General features: G+C 37.7%; 1 protein-coding gene across 1 annotated transcript in view; it reads left to right on the top strand.

Moving 5' to 3' along the window:
- Positions 1-3,655, top strand: part of arhgap20b (Rho GTPase activating protein 20b) — a 60,291-nt gene extending 56,636 nt beyond the window's left edge. Inside the window, exon 15 of the mRNA XM_073840087.1 lies at positions 1,803-3,655. Coding sequence (XP_073696188.1) covers positions 1,803-3,655 — 1,853 coding nt within the window. The remainder of the gene's footprint in view (positions 1-1,802) is intronic.
- Positions 3,656-24,688: the final 21,033 nt, after the last annotated feature.

The raw sequence follows: 24,688 nt of genomic DNA, 5'->3' as shown, positions 1-24,688 counted from the left end.
TTGACTATAGCCATCCAACATTACAGTATAATTGAGAGTTATCAATTTTAACATTTATTAATAACATAAAATTTAAGTGAATTTCTGAAAGCAATCTTCATATAACTCGATTATTTAGCTATGCCAATCAGCAAGTAGAAAACATACAGAAATTAATTAAAGTTATCAAACACTAATTTCTAAATTAAATATAGACAAATCCTTAAAACTACAAAAGTTATTGATTTCCTCTTTTTTCTTTTGATGAGATTCTTTTATTATTTACTCATCCTCATGTCATTCTAAACATTTAAAGAACCTACTTTGATCAACTGGGTCAAAACCAACCTTGGAGCCACTGACTTTCATTTGTTTAGACAAAAAAAAATCTAAATATCTTCTTTTGTGTTGTGAACTCTCCCTTCGCGTAGCCACTTTAGGTGCTTGGATTGCTCTCTCGGAGTGATACTGTCTCAGTGAAGTATGATTGATCACAGTATGTATCCTCCAGATCAGATATGGAATTGCATATGTAAATTGCTTTCAGCATATTCGCAGTGCTCTGTTAACTGATTTACATAATCCCTTTAGTGAACCATGTGCTGTTACAAGGCAGACAGCACATCAAATAATCATTCTCAATTTATTCTTTTTTTCTCTTTTGCCTCTATATTACTAGAATAGTATGTAAAATACATGAGGGATGCAATAATATACATTTTAAACAGTAGCTTGCTACATTGTTGGGATATAAATTACTCTTTTGTGTGAAAGTGTCCTCGTTTTGGCAGGTTAATTAAATGTCATGAAGTAGATCTGAGATGCAAGATTCTGTGAGTTGTAAGATTGCTTCTTGTTCATTTTTTATTAAATGTGACCAATGTTGGCAAAATTAGTCAGAATGTGGCTAATTTTGAGCTAAGGCAAAAAAGTGAAAAATGTCAATTTGGTCAAATTTGAGGTTATTAAAAAATTAGTTCATTAAACTCTCATTAAGCACACTGCCGCTGACTGACACATCCAAAAGGTGTAAAGACGCGTCTCTCGGACATTATGGGATTGCATAGCCATACAATGAGCTCTGCTGTATACTGCAAATTTCAGCAAATGTAGTAGATCATCAGGGTATGTGTACAGAACATATGCATGATTTTTACTGTACATATACAACATACCCAATGGTTTTCTCATCTAATCAGAAATTTTCACTGGATTTCATGTCGGTTTTTTGGGACACTAAACTCAATCACTGCTTTGAGAGGCATTCCAGTATGGTTTTGGCAGTTGGGTCACGTTTAGCATTAAAGGTGAATGTTTGCCCTGAGGAATAGGTTTCTTCTAGGATTTCTCTCTTGTCTTCAATTCAGGCTGGCTCACCAGTCACTGATGCTGAGAGCAATCCCCAGAATATCCCTGGAAAATTGACCAGGAGAAAATGTGGCTTTTGCCGTAATAGTTAACAATTTTAGTCTCATAGAACCTCATGCTCTCAGAGTCATTAAAGTGCTGTTTGGATTTGGAAAATGGATTCAGGCACTCACGGTAGCCTTATAGCAGGATCTCTAATCTCGGCAGGAATCTCTGATTCATTGTTATAAGTAGGCAATTGGGTTATTAACGAGTCGCTTTTGTAGAGTCCAAGAAAAATATTATTATAAATAATATTATATACACACTTTTCACAGTGGTTGAAATTAGGACTTGCACTTATTTTAAGAAGCATTTGTGTTTAACAAATTTAAAATGTATGTTTTCATTTCTCTTCAGTCTTATCCATTAAGTTTTGTTAAATATCTTTTTTTGTTAAATATTCTTTTGTCTAGATGGTTCGTATCTTCTTCAGCACTCCTCTTCAGAGGACACAGATCAAGACTTCACAGTTTCTTCCCAACTATTGCCTGAAGTTCATCCTCTTTTCCTCCCTCTGGCTGCGCTTTCTCTGAAAGAAAAGAGAAGACCCGAGCCATTTCATATTGATATACCATCAACAGAAGGTGCCTACAGCTGTGGAACACTGGATTCCATTTCCTCACGTTCCAGTGCTTCTGTAAGCATGCTGGGGGTGAGAGAACTCAGCCAATCACGCGATCGTTGCCTCTCTGAGCCTTCCATGTATTTTTCTACACCCCAAACACCTGTGCCGACTCACACACCTGTTATCCGCCAATCCAGCTATGATACAGCTGTAACAGACAGAAGAAGTGAGCAGTCACGCAGCTCCTTGGGGTTAAGCCCAGAACAACAATCCCACAATTCCGGAATGGGCACAAGGCGACGCCGTTACACTTTCTGGAAGTCGCCACAAATCCCCACCCGCTTTCGTCATCCTGCGCAGAGATTGGCCAGCATGTCAAGTCTCTCATCTACTGCCACTTCTTCCCTTAGCTCACTGGATAGTACGTTGTCTCTCAGCTCCACGGATCTGATCCCCAGCCCTCAAGATACACAGTCAAGGCCTTTTCTGTTTGGAGCTGCTGCAAGACTGCGGCCTCTCACGCCTGAAATGTCCAGAAAGAGGTGGACAAGTACTTTCACTTATGAAGAGGAAGAGGACGTTTGGAGAGAGAGAGGTCAAGAGACAGAAAATAAGAAAGAAAGTGAATGTGAAGTATATTTTCAAGACTGTGTTGGAGAAAGAGCAGTAAAGGATGGGGAAAGTGCTGAGAATGAAGATGCCATTAGTTGCGAGTCCTTCGGTGACATTCATGAGGTTAAGGGGTCAAGACCATGTGCGTTAGAGTGTCTTGCTGAAACTGTGTGCAGCGTGGAGTTTAGTGTGAATTCAATGCAGTCCTCCACCGCATGTCACATAGAGCCTAATTCTGACATGGATTCACAAGCAAGCTCACTGAATCCATGCAGTATATGGACAGTCCCACAGGTGAATCTGATTCACAATGAAATACAGGAATCCCAGGTTACACAAACGCTCACAAACAGACCCACAACGACACAAAAGCAATCCAGTAGCAAAGGAGAAAACTCTGTAAGTCAGATGCAGCTGGAGCATCCAAATGCTCGCTCAAACATTCATGCCTCAGGTGGGCAGACAGTGAGCAGAATGAAAATTACAGTCTTTCCTTCTGCTGGAAGAGTGATGCTAAAACATTTTAAGGTCACGGATCTAACTCAGAGCATCCCGTTGGAAACAGAGCAGAAAGTTGAGGGGAAAATGCGAGAACCTATCAAGGTACAAATCCCACAGACACTCTTTTATGGTCATAATGTTCCGCTAGTGTTACTTACTACGCCTCCTCAGCAAACATCAGTCCAGGTGAGGACACATTGTACTCCTCCTGATGATGCTGATATGACAGACGCAGGCTTGAGTGATGAAGCTAATGTTAGCATTGTTGGAACTGATATTAGTAATGGTGTAAGCAGTTACCTAGCAGAGAAAAGTCCTTCTGCACAGAGCGTCAAATCAATTAGTCATAGCGTGAGCACTGTTGACGACCTCCACCAACCTGGCTGTATTACTGAATCCCCTAGCCCTGCTGTAAGCATTAGTGGGGGTTACAGTGTTAAGCCCAGTATAAAGGTCTTTCACACCAGTGCCAATCAGAGCATGACCTATTCGAAACCCACTAACAAATCCTCAGGAACTTTTCGTCACACAATCTGTATCAAGCTCCCTGGCAACAGAGGGACAGTACAAAACAAGCCATTATCGTAACTAAATCTGGCGGTGTAACACTAAGTGGTGTTGAGGTTTATGGAAGATATTCATTTTCAGTGCATTTTTCGTTAGAACAAGCTTGGGCCTGGAATCTGCAGATTGTATGCGGGACACAGGGAGCATGTGTGTTTACTTGTATGTGGTCGAGGCTATAGGCATAAATTTAGTCGATGCTTGTTAAAAAAGAAGAAAAATCTCTGGACACAGAAGGAAAGTGTACAACTATAAATACATTAAGATTTACATTACAAAACTCAAACCAAAATAGACCAAAGTTTAAACCAAAGTAAGCTAATATCATTAACATTTTAAGTGTTTTATACAGAGTAAGGCATACTAAATGAAAATAAATTGATTAGTAGGAATGATGCTTAAAAAAGATTTCTCTAAAAATATGTTTTGATGAATGTTGGCATCTAAACAACACTGGACCCAGTTGACTTTCAGTATGTGGACAAAACCAGCTGAGACATTTCTTAAAATATCTTCTTTTGTGTTTCATAGAAGTATGGAATGACATGAGGGTGAAAACAATGATGACAGAATTTAAATTAAAACTCTCAGTTTAAAGGGATAGTTCACCCAAAAGTCAAAAATATTTGATGTTTATCTGCTTACCCCCAGGGCATCCAAGATGTAGGTGGCTTTGTTTTCTCAGCAGAACACAAACGAAGATTTTTTACGAAAACCGGTGCAGTCTGCCAGCCAAATAATGTGAGTAGATGGGCACCAGACCTTTAAAAGTAAACAAAAACATGCACAGACAAATCAAAATTACACCCTGCGTTTCGTGACAATACATTGATGTCCTAAGACACGAAACGATCGTTTTTTGCGAAAAACTGAACAGTATTTATATCAATTTTTACCTTTGATACACAGCCACGTCCATCTGTCATGAGCACGAGTTTAGCATCCGGCTCGTTACATGTCAACGCGCTGTGTCGTAGTATACGCAAACACCGGAAGCGATCTGTCGCGTGTATACGACACTCATTGTTTACACAGTGCACAAAGATTGTGGGTATAGTGGCTATTCAAAATAGAAATTACGTGCGCTTATCCTGATTGTTCAAACCGATTTAAAGCTAAAAGATTAAGTTTGCTTGCAAACTAATCCGGGACTTTTTACTGATTTCCCCTTACGGCGTTTGCGTATACTACGCCAAAGCACGTACACGTGTAACTAACCGGATGCTAAACTCGTGCTCATGAAAGATGGACGTAGCTGTGTATCAAAGGTAAAAAATTATATAAATACTGTTCAATTTCTCGCAAAAGCCGATCGTTTCGTGTCTTAGGACATCAATGTATCGTCACGAGCCACAGGGTGTAATTTGGATTTGTCTGTGCATGTTTTTGTTTACTTTTAAAGGTCTGTTGCCCATCCACTGCCATTATTTGGCTGACAGACTGTTCTGTTCTGTTCTGCTGAGGAAACAAAGTCACCTACATCTTGGATGCCCTGGGGGTTTAATTCACACCTGAATTAAAATCTTCTTATAATTTACTCACCCCTGTGTCATCCAAGATGTTCTTTCTTTCCAGGATTTTCTTTTCCATATAGTGGCGATCAATGGGGATCAGCAGTTTAAAGGTCCAAATTGCAGTTTCAATGCAGCTTCAAAGGGCTCTACACGATCCCAGTCAGAGTAAAAGGTCTAGGGAAAGGATCAATGCATGCAATGAGATTTTTTGTCCTACCCTACCTTTTTAAACCAAAGTACACAGACGAAGAACTAACCGTGGATGATCTTTCATAAGCATAGACGCAGAGCTCATGAGCCAGATGAGCATTTGTGGTTTTATTTTTATATACATTTATATGTTTTTCGAAAATAACCAATCATTTGGTAGATAAGAACACTATTGCATGTGGACCTTCAACCCACTGATCCCCATTGAAGTCCACTATATAGAGAAAAATTCTGGAAGGGTTTCCTCAAAAACCCAAATTTCTTTTCGACTAAAGGAAGAAAGACATGAAAATCTTGGATGACATGGGAGTGAGTAAATTATCAAGAAATTTTAATAATCCTTTAACAATGATTTTTAAACTTAGTTTGACATTACTACCGTTTACCCATTTTTCACTCCACTTTCTAAATTCTTGTCAGAAATAATGAAATTAATATTAAAAAATTATATATACACACTAACTTTGTCAGTCCTAAAATGTACAGTCTCCAGTTTAGAGTACCAGTGAATGTTTAAAGGCAGGTTTTTTTAGCTTTAAAAAGACAATAAAAGTATGCATGTGCTCCAGGCAGAATTGGAAGTTAATGTCACGGTAATCGCACTCTTGAGGATGTTTTAAGTGCTTTAGTGGAAAACACTAAACAGCAGACGTCACAAAGAGCATCACTATAGTAACAAAGCAGGTGGCAGGAGAAGGGACTTCTGTGAAGACGACGGGAAAAGGTATAACCCAGGGAAGCAGCGTGATCTGCATAAGATGCTGCGATAAGAAAATTTAACAAGCAGGTGGGAGGCTTTTAGACGTGAGTGTGCATAGTGTAAGACATTAGTGGGTAATTGAATGATGATGTGAATAATCATATGCTTCAGAAATATGTTTGTTTGTAGTTGTAATGTGATAAGTGCTAAGCTTGTGCCACGATCAAGACTTAAAGTTACTTTTATTCAACAAGCAAGTTTTTTTTTTGACCGGAAATGACACAGGCTTCTCCCAAAAGATAATAAGACGATGTACAAGAGGCATCATTGTGGAAAAAAAATATTTCTCAGCTTTTATTCACATTTGAACAAAAAGTGGCATGTCCAAAATTATTCATACCCTTTGCAAGCTGTAACAGTCTATGGGAAAATCCAAAGTTCTATACCATTCCAAATAGTCTAAGCTGTTCTAAAGCAACCTAATTACCCTGATTCATTGGGAACAGCTGTTTTAATCAACTCAACAGGTGAAAAACAGAAGCTCTCTGCTGTTGGTTTGTGGACAGTCATGGCTAAGACAAAGGAGCTCACTGAGGACCTGCGGCTGCGCATTGTGGCTGCTCACAGGTCAGGAAAGGGCTATAAGACCATATCTAAATGTTTTGAAGTTCCAGTGCAAAGTATTATTAAAAAATAAAAGACGTTCCGCACTGTGAAAATCTCAGAGGACGTGGTCGGAAGCCAAAAATGACACCTGTGCTGGCCAGGAGGATAGTCAGAGAGGTAAAAAAGAATCCAAGGATCACCACCAAGGCCATCCTGATGAATCTGGGCTCTGCTGGTGGCAACATCTCAAAGCAGACAGTCCAACAGACACTGCACACCGCTGGGTTCCACATACTGTACGCAGACCAAGGAGGACACCACTTCTCCAGATAAGGCACACAAAAGCCCGCTTGGCCTTTGCAAATGCTCATCTGGGCTAAGAAGAAGACTTCTGGCCTTATGTTGTATGGTCAGATGAAACAAAAATTTAATTGTTTGGCCACAATGATGTAGCCTTCATTCGGCGTAAAATAGGAGAAGCCTTCAACCCTAAGAACACCATCCCCACTGTCAAACATGGTGGTGGGAACCTAATGTTTTTTTTGTTTTTTTTTTAGCCGGTGGACCAGGGAACCAGGGAACTTGGCCTTGGGCACCAGTGGACATTTCAGCTTGACAATGACCCAAAACACACAGTAAAAAGTGATGAAGAAATGGTTAGCAGACAAAAAATTAACATTTTTCAGTGGCCCTGCCAGAGTCCTGACTTAAATCCAATTGAGAATCTGTGGAGGGAGCTAAAGATCAAGGTGATGGCAAGGAGACCCTCCAACCTGAAAGAGTTGGAGCTCATCGCTAAAGATGAATGGGAAAAAATACCAGTGGAGACCTGCAAAAAGCTGGTCAGCAATTATAGGAAGCATTTGATTGCTGTAATAGCCTTTTCTATTGATTATTAAGAAAGGTATGAATAATTTTGGACATGCCACTTTTTGTTCAAATGTAAATAAAAGATGAGTAATATTTTTTTTCCACAGTGATGCCTCTTGTACATCATCTTATTATCTTCTGAAAGACATCTGTGTCATTTTTAATAAAAAAAACTTGCTGGTTAAATAAAGTAACTTTAAGTCAGAATTTTTACAGGGGTATGAATAATTTCGGGCTTGACTGTATATAAGAAGAATAATTCCTGTCATCCAGTGCCCTTTGAACCCTAATCTTTAAAAGCAGTATACTTGTGTCATAATGCGAGTCCTTAATTTTGATACTTTCAACTTTCTTATGAAAATATATTGATTTTCTTGTATTTTTATCAAACTGAATGGAATGTTTTAAACAATTTAAACAATCATTTCTAATAGATATCTGTGCCCCCCCCCCCAAAAAAATATAATATTTACAAGAAACCTTTTTTTTAACATTTAGATTTTTATTTATTAATAAATTGCCAGCTTTTCATGCTTGAATATTTAAAGAGATTAAAAAAATAAACTTCTGTGATGTAAAATACAAAAGAAGATATCTTGTAAAAATGTTTCAGCCAGTGGGTTCCAGTGTTGTTTTGTGTCAGAATGTTTGTGTAGAATTCTTCTGACATTTTGTTCCGTTGTAACATGCTCCTTAGATATAACTGTTGTTTATAGTTAACATTGTGCTTCATGAAACAAACATACACAAGGTCTTCAGTTAGTGCATGTTAGATTTCCTAAATAAGTAATTTCTTCTTATTTTTATTAGCACTGTGCTGTCAGTATTTAGTTTTTGAACTTTGAATAATTTCAGCAAGTCAAATTAGATTAACAACTAAAATTGAACACGTGGGGAAAGAATTAAGACACATTATGTCTTGTTCTCCTGGTCCTGTATTCAGGATGTTAAGTAATATAATGATCCTAATCAAAGTAGAATATTTGCTGAAACTCCTAACAAGCTCTCAGGTATAATATTCCAGAGCTTTGTCCTCCTCTGTAATATCTGAATGGCAGTGATTGCTACACAAAAGCCTGACAGATTTCTTTCTGTTATCAAAATTACCTTCCACTTTTCGTACTGCAAGTAGATAAAATCAACTTTGCAATGAAGTGTATTATAAAAAGTTATATTTGTAATCGACTTTTTTTCTCGCAATTCTGACTTTTTTTCAGAGTTTACATGCCGCTGTTTTTAATAAGTAAATAGTTAATTGCAACATTTATTTCACAATTCTGACCTTTTTCATGCAATTTAAAAAAAATAAGATAATATATTTAACATTTTGAATTAATTTTTTTTTATGTTTATGTTAATTATTTATTAAAGACAGAAAACAGTGTGCATGATTTCTTGTTGCCCATTAAGTTAAAGTCATATCACATTATCAAAATCTAGGCTGCGTCTCTTAAGTAGGTATTTTGAATTATAATTTCCTTGTAACCGCTAAAAAAAAAATATGTTTTCTATATTATGAATGTATGTAGTATGAATGTAATTCGGACCAGTGTTGGGGGTAACGCATTACAAGTAACGCGAGTTACATAATCAGATTAATTTTTTATCAAGTAACTAGTATAGTAATGCATTATTTTTTTTATTTACAAGAAATATCTGAGGTACGTTTTCAATAATTGATTAAAAGCTCTCCTGTCCCTATGCTGGGAGAAATCGAGAATAAGATGTTACTTTAGTTCAAGATATGTGAACATGCATTAATTCATCTCACTCACAAAAACAAACAAACAAAAAAACTGATTCAGTATTCCTCACAATGACTAAAAACAGTGAAATGCAACTCAGAATATGACACAATCCTGAAATAATTATATATGTTAAATAATACAAATATCCTTTATTTAATCCCATTTTATTAACTGGTGTCTTTGCTGCTGACCTTCCATGAATTGTAAGATGAGACAAATGATACAACCATGACTCAAGATAAAGTAACATTTGTTTTTCTTTTCCCTTTTTTTATTGCTGAAGAGTGCTGAACTTTATTCTTCTGTGGTTTACTGTACAAACATAATTTTAAATTTCTTTCAGTCTGAGGCTTATTCATTTCACTTTTGGTGTGAAAGGGCTTTTTAAATTAGCCAAAAATGGAAATTTTATATTAAAAACTAACAAGCAAGATCTGCTCCGATTTTAAAAAGTAGGGCAAAAGTAACGTAACATACTTCCATTAAAAGTAACTAAGTAACGTAATTGGTTACTTTTGTAAGAAGTAAAGCAATATTGTAATGCATTACTTTTAAAAGGAACTTTTCCCAATACTGATCCCGACTACATTCACTATGTTGGTCATTATCACGTCAGGGTCAGTTGCATCACTTTTTTTTTGCGATTCACAAATCCTCTCCTGTGTCCTAATGGGATAGTAAAGAGTCTATTGTATCCATTTATAATCTCAACCGTAAGTAGGTCAACTGATTACTTTTTGTCTACATTTTTATGAGAGCTATGAATTCAGACACTTCTTTTTTCACATACTGTTTTTCACCTACCGCATAGTAGGGAAGTTAGCAATTTTGGATGCTAATTGGTAAGGGAAGGACTGGCAAAATGAAGGTTTCCAGGAAACTGTGGGATGTGCATGAGCAGGAAGCAGCTTTAACTTTCACACAGTGAAATCAAAAGAGCCAGTAGTATTTGGCCACCATTCTCCTTTCCACCCACTCTCTGATCCATATGAATAATTTCTTTAGGCGTTTTTGATGAGCTCTAAATGTCCGCCGCTGTTTCTCACATCACACGTCCACACAATATTCCACCCTTAAGACATTCTGGTGTTTATCTGCTGAAATAGTATGCAGTCTGAAATGTGTGTGTATGAACACACACACGTGTGTGTCAAAGTGCTGGTAATGAATTGTAAGATGAGACAAATGATACAACCATGAGCTCTTGAACTCTTCTGACATTTAACACTGCTTCCAACTAATTCTCAGAAGCTGTGTGCAAGTCCTCATTATGTTTAAGTTACTCACATATGGTTTACTCCTCATCAGTCTATAGAAACCAAAGCAACAGAAACCAGTGGGGAGTTGCAGAAGTAACAGCAGGCAAGTAGCAAATCGATCTGTGCACTTTCATTCATTTAACAGAATTTATCTTTATGCACAGGGTTTATTTTCACTTAATTCAAGACAGTTGCGTGTTTTTATCTGGATGTTTTTCATGTTTCTTAATATGTAATTGTGCTTCAATTTGTTTTGTAAATCTAAACACTATTGTCACATATTGTATATTTAAAAAACACATTGTGTGCAATCGCTATGGTATTGTTGTAACTGCTTTCACAGGTGGGATATACAGTATGTATACAATAACTGCTTGATCAAATATGTAAAAGCGATTAAATACATTCTAAAATAAATTTCATAGCTGGTTTTAAGATCATAGAGTTCATATTGGTTGTTTCCTAACCTTTTTTTTTCACCTGAAGTACAAAATGTGTCAGAGACTGTAAAGTGTTGTTTTTATAGACATCTGTAAAGAAACCAAGATTGCAGCATGTACTTGAAAACATGTTTGGCTAGTATTTAAGTAAATGCACATAAAAGCCAGAATAAATGGAGGTTTTTTTTTTACCATTCCTGTAGCTTGAACAAAACAGTTACCAAACATCAGTTGCAATGGTGGTTCTCTAATCAATATCCTCATAATTAATATGCCTAAAAGTTATTGACCATATCTGCAACTATTTGATGCATATTGCATTTCTCTGTCATATCGTGTTTCTCACCTCGAACAACAAAGCACTTGAGCGTGATTACATTTTGACAGCAGAAGTGGGAAGCAGGGTAATTTTAAAAGCATATGATGGCAGAATAATTATATACTCCACATTGCACTAATGGCAATATATAGCTTCATGTCATTTTCCCATAAAATAAAAAAAAAACACCAAAAATCAAACTAATCTCAATTCTAATGAGTGCACAATTTGTTTGACAAGTGTGAAGAGTAGCCATGGCTTTACTTATGTTGCCAAGGGTCATTCATTCCACTTAAAATCTAATTAGAGGAAATGAATATAATGATTTTTTAATGTGAAGGCCCAGATGAGAAAGCTCTGTTTTATTGATTTTCTCATCTAATAAAACAGAGCTTTCTCATCTCAGTGAGATAAAATTTATAATTGTATTCAGGCACAAAAACATCTCGGTTACATGTGGTAGTTGTTCAGAGTTGTGGCACAAGGGACACCTCCGTTCCCCCCATCAGGCAATGAGATTTATCGTATGTAACCGAGACATTTCCTTTCAGTCAGTCACTTTGACGTTGTATCTATACTAAGCACCACAACTGGCTGAACTGTTACAATTTCATGGTGGTACAAATGCTGACAAGACCAGCATGTCACAAACAAATGCACCTCTCCTCCATGTAACCTTTCAACGCGCAGAAAGTATGATTTTCCTTCTTCCTAATCTTGGAAGAGTTGCCATGTAGTGTCGGAAGCCATCTCAGCCGGGAGCCTTTTCTTTCTGTTCCAGCATCTCCTGGTTACTAATGCTGGAAATTGTTCACTTCACAACGCAAGAATTCACTCAAGGGAAACTACAAGTAATGGGTTCTGCAGTAAGTTCCTTCACAAAACTCAGCTGCATATAGGTGCTTGATTAGAAGGTAGTAGGTGTTCATAAGAAGGAACTGTGACAGGACTTAAAAGTGCACATTATTACCTCAGAGAGGGAAAGGAGCAATATGCAAGCTCTACACCCTAGCAGTCACCTGAAGTCAAGTATTAGTACCAAGAACTCTGGATGAAACTGACATTCACAGATTATAGAATCTAGTGTGAATGTATTGGGTGTAGCCCAGCCTGAAGGAGACAGGCTTTCTTCTTCTGTTGTCCTCAAAAGCAGACAAGGATGCCATATGCCCCAGGAGCCTCTAAATGAATTTGAGACGGCTGTTTGAATCAATTTAGCACTCAACGAGCACAATCCCTCTAAGAGAAATGCTGTCATGGCAACTGAGTCCAACTTCACACAGAGAAAAGATTTGATCTACACAGGGGAGAGCTTGCTCTTCTCCCAGTTGACCATAAGTCCCAATTGGGCTAGGTGAACAAGGACAATGTCCCTGTGCATACACACCAACTTTTAGGAATGAGCTTATATTAGCCAGTCATTGAGGGAGTTGAGGATGCGAATACCCACTTCCCTCATGGGGGCAAGGGCAGCCTCTGCGACTTTGGTAAAGACAAGAGGACACAGGGACAACCCAAAGATGAAGGAAGGGCTGTAAAACCCCTTCTTTGTCTCGGCTAGGGGGGCAGGTTCTACTGCTTCCTTCACTAAAAGGACCACAATCTTCGCTCAAAGAACAATGGCATTCAATCCTCAAACTAGGGGGGAAAAAGCATTGAACATTGTGCTCCTGGCAAACTGAATCGCGTAGCAGAGCCAAATAATCCTGAGAAGTCAGCGAGTGTCCAGTGTCCTAACCAAGTGTCCAGACCCCAAACCAACAGCCTTAGTGGCACCACATTCAACGCACTGTATGGTAGGGTTCCAGTGGCATTAAAATAAGGCAATGTTGGAAGATTTTGTGTTCCTGACAATGCATGGTGCAGGAGTGACGGTGACGTATGAGGTAACCGAAGTTCGTTGTGACTCGTCACTTTCGCCTGGCAACAGTCCAGATGCATCAAAGCGTGAAGAAGGAGGTCCCCATCCAAACAGGCTTTGATGCCCAAGTTCAGCATCTGGTTGTTGTGATGATGAGGGCCATGAACACTGCGTGTTTGACCCAGGAATAAAGGAATTTTCCCCCTGGTGGCAGACAGCCAGAGTGATGCAACATCCACCTCTCATGGTGGAGCTTGGCTAGTCAGCAGTCCCTTCTACCCTGGGTCGCTTGTCTCACAACTGCTGTAAAGCCTTCCGAGGGCTCTTGGTAGCCTGATGATGAGCTGGCGGTGCCACCTTCCTGTGAGAAGACTGCCATTGATCAGGCTTAACTGCCGATCCAGGTCTCAGCATCCTGCATTCCCCTCAGGTTGAGCCACAGGTGGCCACTAGCATGGACATCTCCCTCCCCAGAGCCTGTGCCATGACCTTCGTAGCCCAGAGGGCGTAGTCGGGGATAGGCCAAAGTTTTATGGTAACGTAGTTAATATTCAACCCATTCTTTTACATTAGTATTATTTGTGATTTTAATTTTGTGAATGGGATTTTCGCTATTGGAATGTCTTAGGATGTTTTTCACTTTTACTTTCGAATTCGTGATCTTGGTTTTGCTTACATAAATAGGCTACACCTATCAATTTTAAGATTAAAACAAATTCCTAAAACATGGATTTGTTATTTTCAATTAAACAGCACAACAAAAATAAAACAAAACTAGCTTATATAGCATTTATTAACAAAAACTAATAAGACTACGTATGGACTCACATGCTGTGTTATATGCCGACTAAAAAAAATTATTACAGGGCACGCAAACACTGAGCAATCAAATTATTTAATAAAAAATAAAAGAAAGCTTCCAAAGCATAATGTGAGGTAAACGGCAAAGATAACAGGGTTTTCAAAATGAAAACAAACAAAAAAAGTAAAACTAAACTTTCGGTGACCGTGCTTGTGTGTTTTTTTTTTTCTCCTAAAAAAAACTGACTGGCTCTGAAACGCTCACTGGAGCAGACGCTTTGGAGCAGCACAGCATGCACTTGCACAAATGCGACCACAGCAAATTTTAACTCACATTCTAAAAATTTTTTTGCATATGTCCAGAGCCACTTCAAGCTTTTGTAAAATTAAAACCGAAGCATTCAAAAGTCTATAACGAAGATGAACTGATAGCGTCGCGTGTAGACGTAATGATGTGTGTCATTAAACTATGTACTATAACATTTAAAACGGGAACATGAAAGGAATATTCTAAAAGCAACTCATGTAAACACCTAAATCATATTATTGTCTTATTCAGAATAAGGTCATTAATTAGATTACTGGTTTCCATGTAAACATGTGGGAGTGAAAATCAGAATTAATCAAACTCAATCATGAACAATGTCAGACCTTTCTGTAAACCCCATTCAAATGTGCATTGTTTATTTTTAAATCAAAACTATCTGCAACAAAACACATGACATAAGGTTAAATATATGATCAAAAGACACTTCAAGGGATAGTTCACCCAAAAATTACAACTGTCTTTAATTACTCACCCTCATATTGTTTCAAAACCTGTAAGGCCTTCGTTCATCTTCGGGAAACAAATCAAGATACTTTTGATGAAATCCGAGAGCTCTCTGACACTCCATAGACAGCAAGGGTCCTTTAAATAACAACTTCATTCAACAATTCTACATTGTTCCTAATAATCTTAATTTGTGTTCTGAAGATGAACAAAGGTATTAGGGGTTTGGTACAACATGAGGGTGACTAATTAATGACAGAATTTTCACTTTTGAGTTAACTAACCCTTCAATATTCAGTGATATCTTTGATTTGATGGAACTGACACTATTGGGTGAGAACAAAATAAGAATTGAGCTTGTTTCATAATGAATGATTAACCTACTTTTGTTATAACCATCACAAGCAGCTCAGTGCTTTCAATTCCCTTTTCAATTCCTTTTAATGACAAAATGTACATTGATCATTGTGTGACACTGACGTCTCTCTCCTCATTACCCTGAGGAACATGCACATAGAATACGTGTGGGACGAGTCCCCCCCAATTTTAATAAAACATAAGTTCGTCCCCTGCACTTTTTTTTAGCCAAGTGTGTTCACATAGAGGTTTTCAAGTGTGAATAAATCTAGGTTTAATTTAAACCTAGATTTATTCACAGATTAGAGTAGTCTATGCATGACCTGGTGATTTATTTGTATCCAAAATGAGGCAAAGTAAACATGGAACTCTCTCATGCAGTGTATGTTTTATTCATACTCAAATCCAAAGAGCGCTCTCACACAGAAAATTTAATTTCTTAGCCAATTATAAGTAGATAAGGAAAAATGGTCAGTTAGACAATACATACATAACTTTTACATTTGACATTTCTGTCTCCCTTACATTTGAAATAATGGCTATGTCCCTGCTGAGGTATCTTTGTGAGCAATGGGGCCTGATGTCTTTGGAGAAAACATCAAAAATGTAAAAAAGGAAAATAAAAATACATTTCTTTTTAGTTCTTAACCCAGTATTTTCAAATGGTAGTCTGCTTTGTTAGATTTGTATTATAACACACAACCTGACCTTAAAGGACCCCATGCTGATTTCTGTTAGCACCCTCTCAACATCACTGCCTGTACACCTGAGTGCTTGCAGATCTCTTTTGTTTTTATGCTACATAAAAGCCTCTGCGAGAAGCTTCATCACTAATCACCATTATTATGCGTATGTGTTGAATTCAGAATAGAGAAATTGCCTGTTTTTTTTATTATTATTATTATTATTATTATTATTATAATAGGTTTTTTATTTTTCAAAAAGAACAGAACTTGGCAAATAGTTGCGTGGTCACCATTACATAGGTCATAACGGATACATACAGAGGTCAAACTACAAGACATAAAGACATAAACACAAACACAATCCATTTTTGCCAGTATTGATAATATGTGTCCATTTGTAATCTCAGTGCAAAAGTAATTCTCTCCATATTTTGAACACTGGTTACTATGTCCAACCATACTGACTTTGTTGGAAGATCCGCCTGGAGCCACTTTCGTGTTACAGCTTTCTTGCTAGTTGCTAATAAAATCTTTAATGAATACTTATCTCTCACTGTGTCACGATGCAGGCAGGAACACACGAACAACGACGCAGTAAAAGACAAATATTTAATAACTCCAACGGAATACAGGCAGACACAGGAACACCAGGGGAAAACATCCATATAACATCAAAGACCAACAAGAGTACTGGGAAAACACACACCTTAAATAGACAGACTAATCACAGACACAGGTGCAGACAATAAGGGAGAAACCAAAAACACTCAGAACTGCAGGGGAAAATGGGAAAAACCAACAAGAAAGTCCGGGGGTGTGACAACTGTCAGATGAGCTGGTAAGTTACCCAAATAAATTGTAGAAAAAGAATAATCAATTGCATCGTCAAAGATATTATGTATTACTTTTGTTATCTCCTGCCAGTACGACTGAATAGCTGGGCAGCTCCAAAATACATGAACGTGATCTGCTAGTTGTTCCCCACATTTCCTCCAGCACACCCCCATACCTGTATCACCAGTCTGAACAGATTTTAACTTGGGGGTTATAAAGTATCTAACCAGATTCCTCCAGCAAAATTCTCTCCACAAACCAGAGCTAGTAGAAGTAGCCTGAACCGAACATATATTCATCCACTCTTTCTCTGAAATAGCAAGACTGGCTTCTCTCTCCCATTTCAATCTAACCTCCCTAGTTGAGTGTTCATTATTGGATTGAATAGTTAAATAAAGTTTTGAAACAAGTTTCCTATTATCTTTATTTTTATAAACATCAATAAATAAATCTACTAAATTGGGGTCATGTTAGGGCTGGGCGATATGGCTGAAAACTGTATCACGATATCAGTGTTTCATATCGGTCGATATCGATAATTATTGATATTTTCTATGAGCCATTTAAAATAAGGACCAGGAGAAAAATATATTACATTTAAACATTTTTATTTTAAACTTAACCTTCCTCTGATCATAATCCCCTCAGTTATTAAGACAAAAATGTCAACAACTATGAAAAACTCAAATAATTAAAATGTAAACATAATTCTACAGTCACAATGAACACTTAATTATCTCTTAATGCTCAATTCAAACCCCATTCATTGTCGATGAAGTGAATGGTCAAGCTAATGTATGGCTCAGAAGTACGGCTTGACCACAGGTCAGAGGTTGTTGCAAAGTACTTGGCTGACAATATGTCTTGCTGCAGATTGCTGGTTGCCGGTAGCCAACGTTTCTTCTTTCCTGGTACTTTAGCCTACTTTGTGTAATAACGAAAACATTTATTTCAGTGAAAAAAACAAGTCCAAAACTTTCAACATTTTGAACAATAGGGCCCTACAATCTTTTGCTTTTTTTTCAGAAATTCTTTTGTTTTAATTTTTCTGATAATCAAATGAAAGCAAAAACACTGATTTATTTTTAATCATATGAAAAATAGACCCTTAAAAATAAAAATAAAGAGCTTTACTGGTAAAATTAATACATAGAAGAAAAATTATATTCAGTTAAAAAAAGGTTGAATAATAATAGTATTTTTTTTTACAATTAAGTGGTGACTTTTTTATCATATATATTGTTTTATGTAAATTATTTAAATGTGAATATATAAACACCTACATTATACTGTACAAAGTAATACAAGACTAATATTGTTCTGTTACATGTTAAACCGTACTTTTATTTTGACAGGTTGCCGTGAAGTTTCAGTGTGTATACAGTATGAATGATGCTAGTTTCACTAATGAAACGATAAAATTGACAAAAAGTGACACTCACAGCAGCTTTGGAGATGTATTTATTGGAGTTTGTCTGTTCATGTGAGATGCAAAGGCCAAAAATTAGCGGGAGCGTCACGTGTGCAGTATGCGTGTAGTGAAAATAAAACGCGTCTCCTCCATTCATACAGAGGCAAACGCAGGATTCATATTAAAACGGTCTTTTTGCATGTCAGTTTTGACAGACACTAGTCCATATCGCGATTTGAATTAATTAACAGACCAACTTTTGATTTATTGGTCCAAAAATCGACGAATTCCGCGGCATTCCGCCCTATAGTAAAGTCCGTTTTTATGAATGGAGTCCGCGATCCCGTCTGTGAGGAGACAATAGGTGTGTTCGAGCTCATGCTGCGCTGCGCAGACCGATCGGCGAGATTAGCCGAAAGCAGTCGGGGAGGAGCTGAAAACGGAGCCGTCAAGTCGGACAAGTTGGAGATCTCGTTGTTCCTTCAAACATGGCAGATCACGTGGCGTTTGCCTACTTTATTGCAGATGAACTGGAAGCTATAGAAATACTTTTTTTGTTGGAAGAAATGCAGCACATGCAAGTGAAGCAGCAACTACAGATTTCAGCATCAATCAATGTTGACCACATTACATTAAATGTCTGTGACATTTTAGTTATTCCATAAAAAATATTACTTAAATATGCAGCTGAATACTATAAGTGGTCTGTATGAAAAAAGTACAATAATAAACTTATGCACAAATCCAATATAAAGAATTTAAGGAAATAAAATGTACTGCAGTCAAAAGATCGTAAACTATTTACGAAATGGCATCCAAATTGATTTGTTATGCACGAAACACGCGTGATCATCGTCATGTGGTGAATGTGGCTAATCATGAGAAGCTGTGACGTCATCACAGCCTGGCGCAGTCCCTTCTGAAATGCTGCGCTGGCTGAGCAAGCCAGCTGTTCTCGAAACGCTCTCGCGTTACTTTGATGCCACACGTGAACGTCACGTGGTGTTGGCGCCGGTTCAAGTCGGACAAAATTTCTAACCGGCATGCACTACTTCAAGTCAGCCGTCGATCGGTCTGCACAGCGCTGCATGAAGTCGAACGCACCTATTGTAAACGCGCGATCATGTAGAGACAGAAATCACATGCCGTCGTGTAAATAAGATAAATAACATAAGGCTATTTAGTTTGACAACAACAAGGGCCCGTTCTGTAGGAAATATAACCTTAACTTCTATTGTGATCTGGCGCTATATAGAAAATAAAATTAACTGGACGTTAAAGGGGGGCTGGGCGGGCCGACGAAGAATACAAAATATCGAACGTTTTATCGAACACATTTTTTATTGATATCGATCTCTTGTCTATCGCGATATATATCGTTATCGTTTTATCGCCCAGCCCTAGGTCATGTTTCTCCAAATATTTTATTTTACTGTTGAAATAAGTCCTGGTTTGCAGGTACCTAAAGAAGTCAAATTTTTCCATACCATACCTATCTGAGATCTCCTGAAAACTATCTAGTTCTCCCTTTAAGGCAATTGAACTAAAAGTAGTGATGCCAAGTCTATACCAAAATTGAAACCTCCCATCAGATTTTGCTGGTTTAAAGTCAGGGTCAAAGGAGACCCATCTCAGTAGTCTTGATTGTCTTTCCAGTGAGTGTGATTTACATTCTTTAAACCAGATTCTAAAAGGAACTTTAGTCAGAACTTTAGTTCTGTTTATACAAAGTTTTGCTACCTAGTAATGATTGCATTGGTATAGCTAACTGTGAAATTTCCAGATCTTTCCACTTTGCTATATAATCTGGGTTACAGCAGCATGCCAATGATCTTAATTGAGCTGCCTTGTAATAATCTAACAAGCAAGGCAGAGCTCTGCCCACTTTCTCTTAAGACAGTTGCAGTGTTTTAAATTTAATTCTTGGCTTCCTACCCCTCCAAATAAATCTTGAAATCCACTTATACCATTCTTTAAATTGTTTAAGAGGGACTTCAATTGGTAGGGATTGGAAGAGATACAAGAGACGGGGAAGCATGTTCATTTTTATTGTATCTATTCTATTATGCATTTCTAAGGGCAGCTGGGACCACCTATCTATATCTGATTTAATTATCTTATTTACAGGGCCATAATTACTGTCAAATAATTTTGTAGTATCTTTGGTTATTAATATTCCCAAATACTTGATACTTGTTGCATTCCATTTACATTTAAATCTATTCAACATATCTCTCTGAGGAGTATAATTAAAACTTAAAATTTGTGTTTTTTGAACATTTAGTTTATATCCTGAGTAGGTGCCGAATTTTTTTAAAATGGACATCAGTCTAGGAATTCTAACCTCTGGCGTTGCAACAAACAGCAAAACATCATCTGCATACAAACAAATCTTTTGCTCTAAACCTCTAACACTTATTCCTTTGATTCCCTGATCATCTCTAATTGACTGAGCTATGGGTTCAATAAATAAAGCAAAGAGGGCAGGGCTGAGAGGGCAGCCTTGACGGCAGCCTCTTTCTAAGTTAAAACTCTTAGTAAGGTGACCATTAATCTTTATTCTAGCATTTGGTAAGGAATATAACATTTTAATACAGTTAATAAACTCATCTTTGAAGCCAAATCTTTTTAATGTTAGATAAAGGTACTCCCATCGGACCGAGTCAAATGCCTTTTCAGCATCTAAACTAATAGCTACAGCTCTGCTATTTTCTTTGGTAATATGATCAATTACATGCAGCACCCGCCTAATATTATCTTGTGTCTGCCTATCACGCGCAAATCCCGCTTGATCTAAATCCACTAATTCAGGTATTATATCTTTCAGTCTTTTAGCTAATATTGATGCATATAATTTGTAATCCACGTTTAAAACAGAAATTGGCCTAAATGAACTACACTCCTTTTTATCTTTACCCTCTTTAGGAATAATCAAAATTATTGCCTCATTCCATGTTCTTGGTGGTTCACCTCCCTTAAGCATGTAATTAAAACAGTCAAAAAGCATGGGAATTAGTTGATCTTTAAAGGCCTTATACCACTCAGCTGGAAAGCCGTCAGATGCTGGAGATTTATTAACTTTTAATCTTGAAATTGCTTTCCTTATTTCTTCCTTAGTAATCTCTGCCATAAGGGCTTTATTTTGTATATTGCCTATAGAAGGTAAGTCCAGTGATTCTAAAAAATTTAGGGGTGGGCATAGATTAATTTTTTTAATCTAGATTAATCTAGATTAAATCTTGGAATTAATCTAGATTAATCTAGATTAAAATGGCTAATTTGAATTCTGTTGAAGGCATTCAGAATATGTGTGCTACCCAAATAATGACTAAAAGTAAGTCTTCGAGAACGAGCCAGGTGGCGCATTAGATCAGGCGCTCATCTCCTGTTTCCAAAATGCATCACAAACTGCTTGACAATTGCATTTACAACATAATTACCTATATAAGCTTGTGTAACCAAGTACTTCTGCGCAAAAGGCTGCACGACGTGCGCGTTGCCGTTAAATACACAATCGCGCACGGGCATGGATTTCTGCGTGCATAGTCTTCCATTAAACTGCGTTGCTTTTAGAAGCGTCAATTCAGTTGTTGCATATAGTTTAATGTCTTTATTTCGGGATTATCAAAGTAAATTATAACTCACGTGCCCCAGTAAAAAGGGTCTAGCAACGCACCTGCCCTGAAGCGGCTTCATAGCTGCATCCATGTTTGCACGTCTCATTTGATGTGGTAATTTCACAGAAGTTGAAGACTCGTTCTCGCCCCCTACAGTGCAATTCGACTAGGTATACGTCATCCGCGCTAAAATATCAAGGTGAAAGTCATCATATCTTGCGTAGTTTAGACCCAGCTCCCAACCCAACTTTGAGAATAGATTAACGGCGATATTTTTTTTATCGCCCGATAAGAGTCTCACGTTAACGCAGCACGTTAACGCCGATAACGGCCCACCACTAAAAAAATTATTAATTTCTTTAGAGCTAGTCGTATTTGTTTCGCTATATAGATTCCTATAGTAGGTTTCAAAAATTTGGTGAATATCTTCCTGTTTGTGATCATTTTTTTTGGTTTTAGGATCTCTAATTTCAAATATAGTGCTCTCTGCCTGATGCTTCCTTAGCTTCCATGCCAACAACTTCAAAGCCTTTGGGCCATTTTCATAATCTCGTTGTCTAGCAAATGTAGCTTTTTTCTCTAATTCCTCCTCATACAATTTATTTATTTCCTTCTTAACATTATTTAATTGATTTAGAATATGAGGTTTCTTTTTTCTGATATGTTCTCTCTCTAAGACCTTCAGATTTTCCTGTAAATCATTCAGCTTTTTAAGTTTTTCCTTTTTTTTATGCGATGTAAGAGCTATTAGTTTACCCCTGATCACTGACTTTGAAGCATCCCATAAGATACTTGGCGATACTTCCCCATTGTTATTAATGTCAATATATTCCCTTAGTTATTTTTGAATATATTCCTTATATGCACTATCATTCAAAATGCTTGTATTTAGCCGCCACAGTGAATCCTTATTTTTATTATCTAAATGCATAGTCAGGTAAACAGGAGAGTGATCAGAGATATCTCTGGCTCCTATTTTGCAATCTGTAATTCTATACCTATCAGAGTTATAAACAAAAACAAAAAAAGTCAATTCTTGAGTATGTCACTTGACTCGCAGAGTAAAATGTGAATTGTTTGTCTGTTGAATGGAGAACCCTCCAAACATCGATCAGTCCCAGCTCCGTCAACAGTTTTTTAGTAACCCTTGCTCTAGGAGTTAATTTCTTTAGTGTGTTAGAGGAATCAAGCTTAGGTTGCATTTGGGTATTCCAATCTCCTCCACATATTAGAACTCCAGATGCTTTAGAAGCTATTAATTGGAAAATGTCCCTAATACACGAATTATCCTGATCAGGAGGTATATACACATTAACTAAAGTAACTTCCTTTTGATCTAAGAATCCCTTCACTAAAACATAGCGACCCTCTTTATTCGAAAACTCAGAAATCAGACGGAAGTTCACACTGTTAGAGATCAGTATTGCTACCCCTCTTCTATTCCTTTTCCTATAAGATAAATAAAATACATTCTTAAACCCCAATTGTTTAAGTTTTTCATGTTCTACACTATTAAGATGGGTTTCCTGCCAGAATATGACATGCAACCTTTGCCTTTTCATCTTTGCAATGGCCTTGCTTCTCTTTATTGGATTGTGTAGACCATTTACATTTAGGGTAACCACCCTATACTCTTGAAATTGCATTTAAGCTTGTAGTAAAACACTACATATGAGCTGCATGTTATTGGTGACCAAGCCTGAACTATATCTGAACTATAGAACAAAATTAAAACATCAGTGTAACAGCAAAACAAAAACATAAAAGGACCTCCATTTTGAATTAATGAGCACTTCTTAATGTGGGGGAACAGTCCAGCTAAACACCAGGGCCCCTCTACAGTGCAACCTGTAATTCCCAATAGGGTGTTCTCTATGCACTTACAAACGTCAAAAACAAATATTTTCCCCGTGTTTGTCGGTCAACTACATTCTTACTGAGGGCGATTCTATCCAGTCGCGAATAAGGTATTGAAACTCTAATAGGAGTGAAGACTTGTCATTCGTTACATTCAATATAAGAGAAAAGGAAGGAAGAAAAAAAAACCTATAAGGTAAATAAACAGATTAACGCTCCTAGTTTCTTTCTCCTAGAGAAAGTAAGAGTCGACATAAACTGCAAGTACAGTCTAGACTCCCACGCTTTGAGGGCAAACATTATCCCTTGGTACAAGTCAAAACATTTAAGTCCATAACCAGTAACTCCCGTTTGCCCAATGCAACCTTTGCAGTATATAATCACTTATCTCCCAGTCCCTTTACCTCCAAATCTACTTTGGTCGGTGAAAGCTCCGGAGCTTCTCTTTAATAAATTCCTGGTGGGACTGCCGATTTGCTGTGCTCGTCGATTGCTGCCAGGGGGTCTTCCGTGCTTTTTCCAAAGCCTGAACTTCAGCAGCCTTCTCGCGGACAATCTGGAAACCTCTTTTTTTCAAATCATCTGCAGCTTCATCCGCGCTCCCATAGGTAACCGGCCCATTTTCAAAAAAGACTCGCAACTTTGCCGGCGGCGGCGTATAATACCGTATTCCCTTTTCTCTGAGAATCCTCCTAATCTGCGAGTACGCCTTTCTTTTTGCCAGTGTTTCTGCAGGATAATCATGATCGAAGTAGATCCTTCTGTCGCTGTGGAAAATTTCATTTTTCTTCCACGCAGAGTGCAGAACCAACTCTTTAACTTTGAACTCCTGAAAGTACACGATCACCGACCTTGGCTGCGCATCACTGGGAGGTCTAGAGCCGAGCGCTCTATGACATCTTTGTATTCCAAGATCAACTTCGGCCTGATCCAACTCTTTTCTGATTAGGTTTTCAATAAACTGATGAATGTTGCCTGTCTCAGCTCCCTCCGCAATGCCATAAATACGGACATTGTTGCGCCTTGAGCGGGCTTCCAAGTCCGTTAACTTCAGCTGCAATCTCTCCTGTGCTTGAAGTGACTGGCTCAGAGCCTCTCTGAAATCCACGGACCATTCTTCAGCATCGGCGATCCGGGCCTCGGCCTCGCTCATTCTATCATTTGTAGTTTTTAGATCGGCGGTGATTTCATTTAA

Source organism: Garra rufa, chromosome 5, assembly GCF_049309525.1.
Source record: "Garra rufa chromosome 5, GarRuf1.0, whole genome shotgun sequence".
NCBI classification, from domain to species: domain Eukaryota; kingdom Metazoa; phylum Chordata; class Actinopteri; order Cypriniformes; family Cyprinidae; genus Garra; species Garra rufa.
Note: the sequence above shows the minus strand (reverse complement) of the source record. Positions and strands in the feature narration are given on the sequence as shown.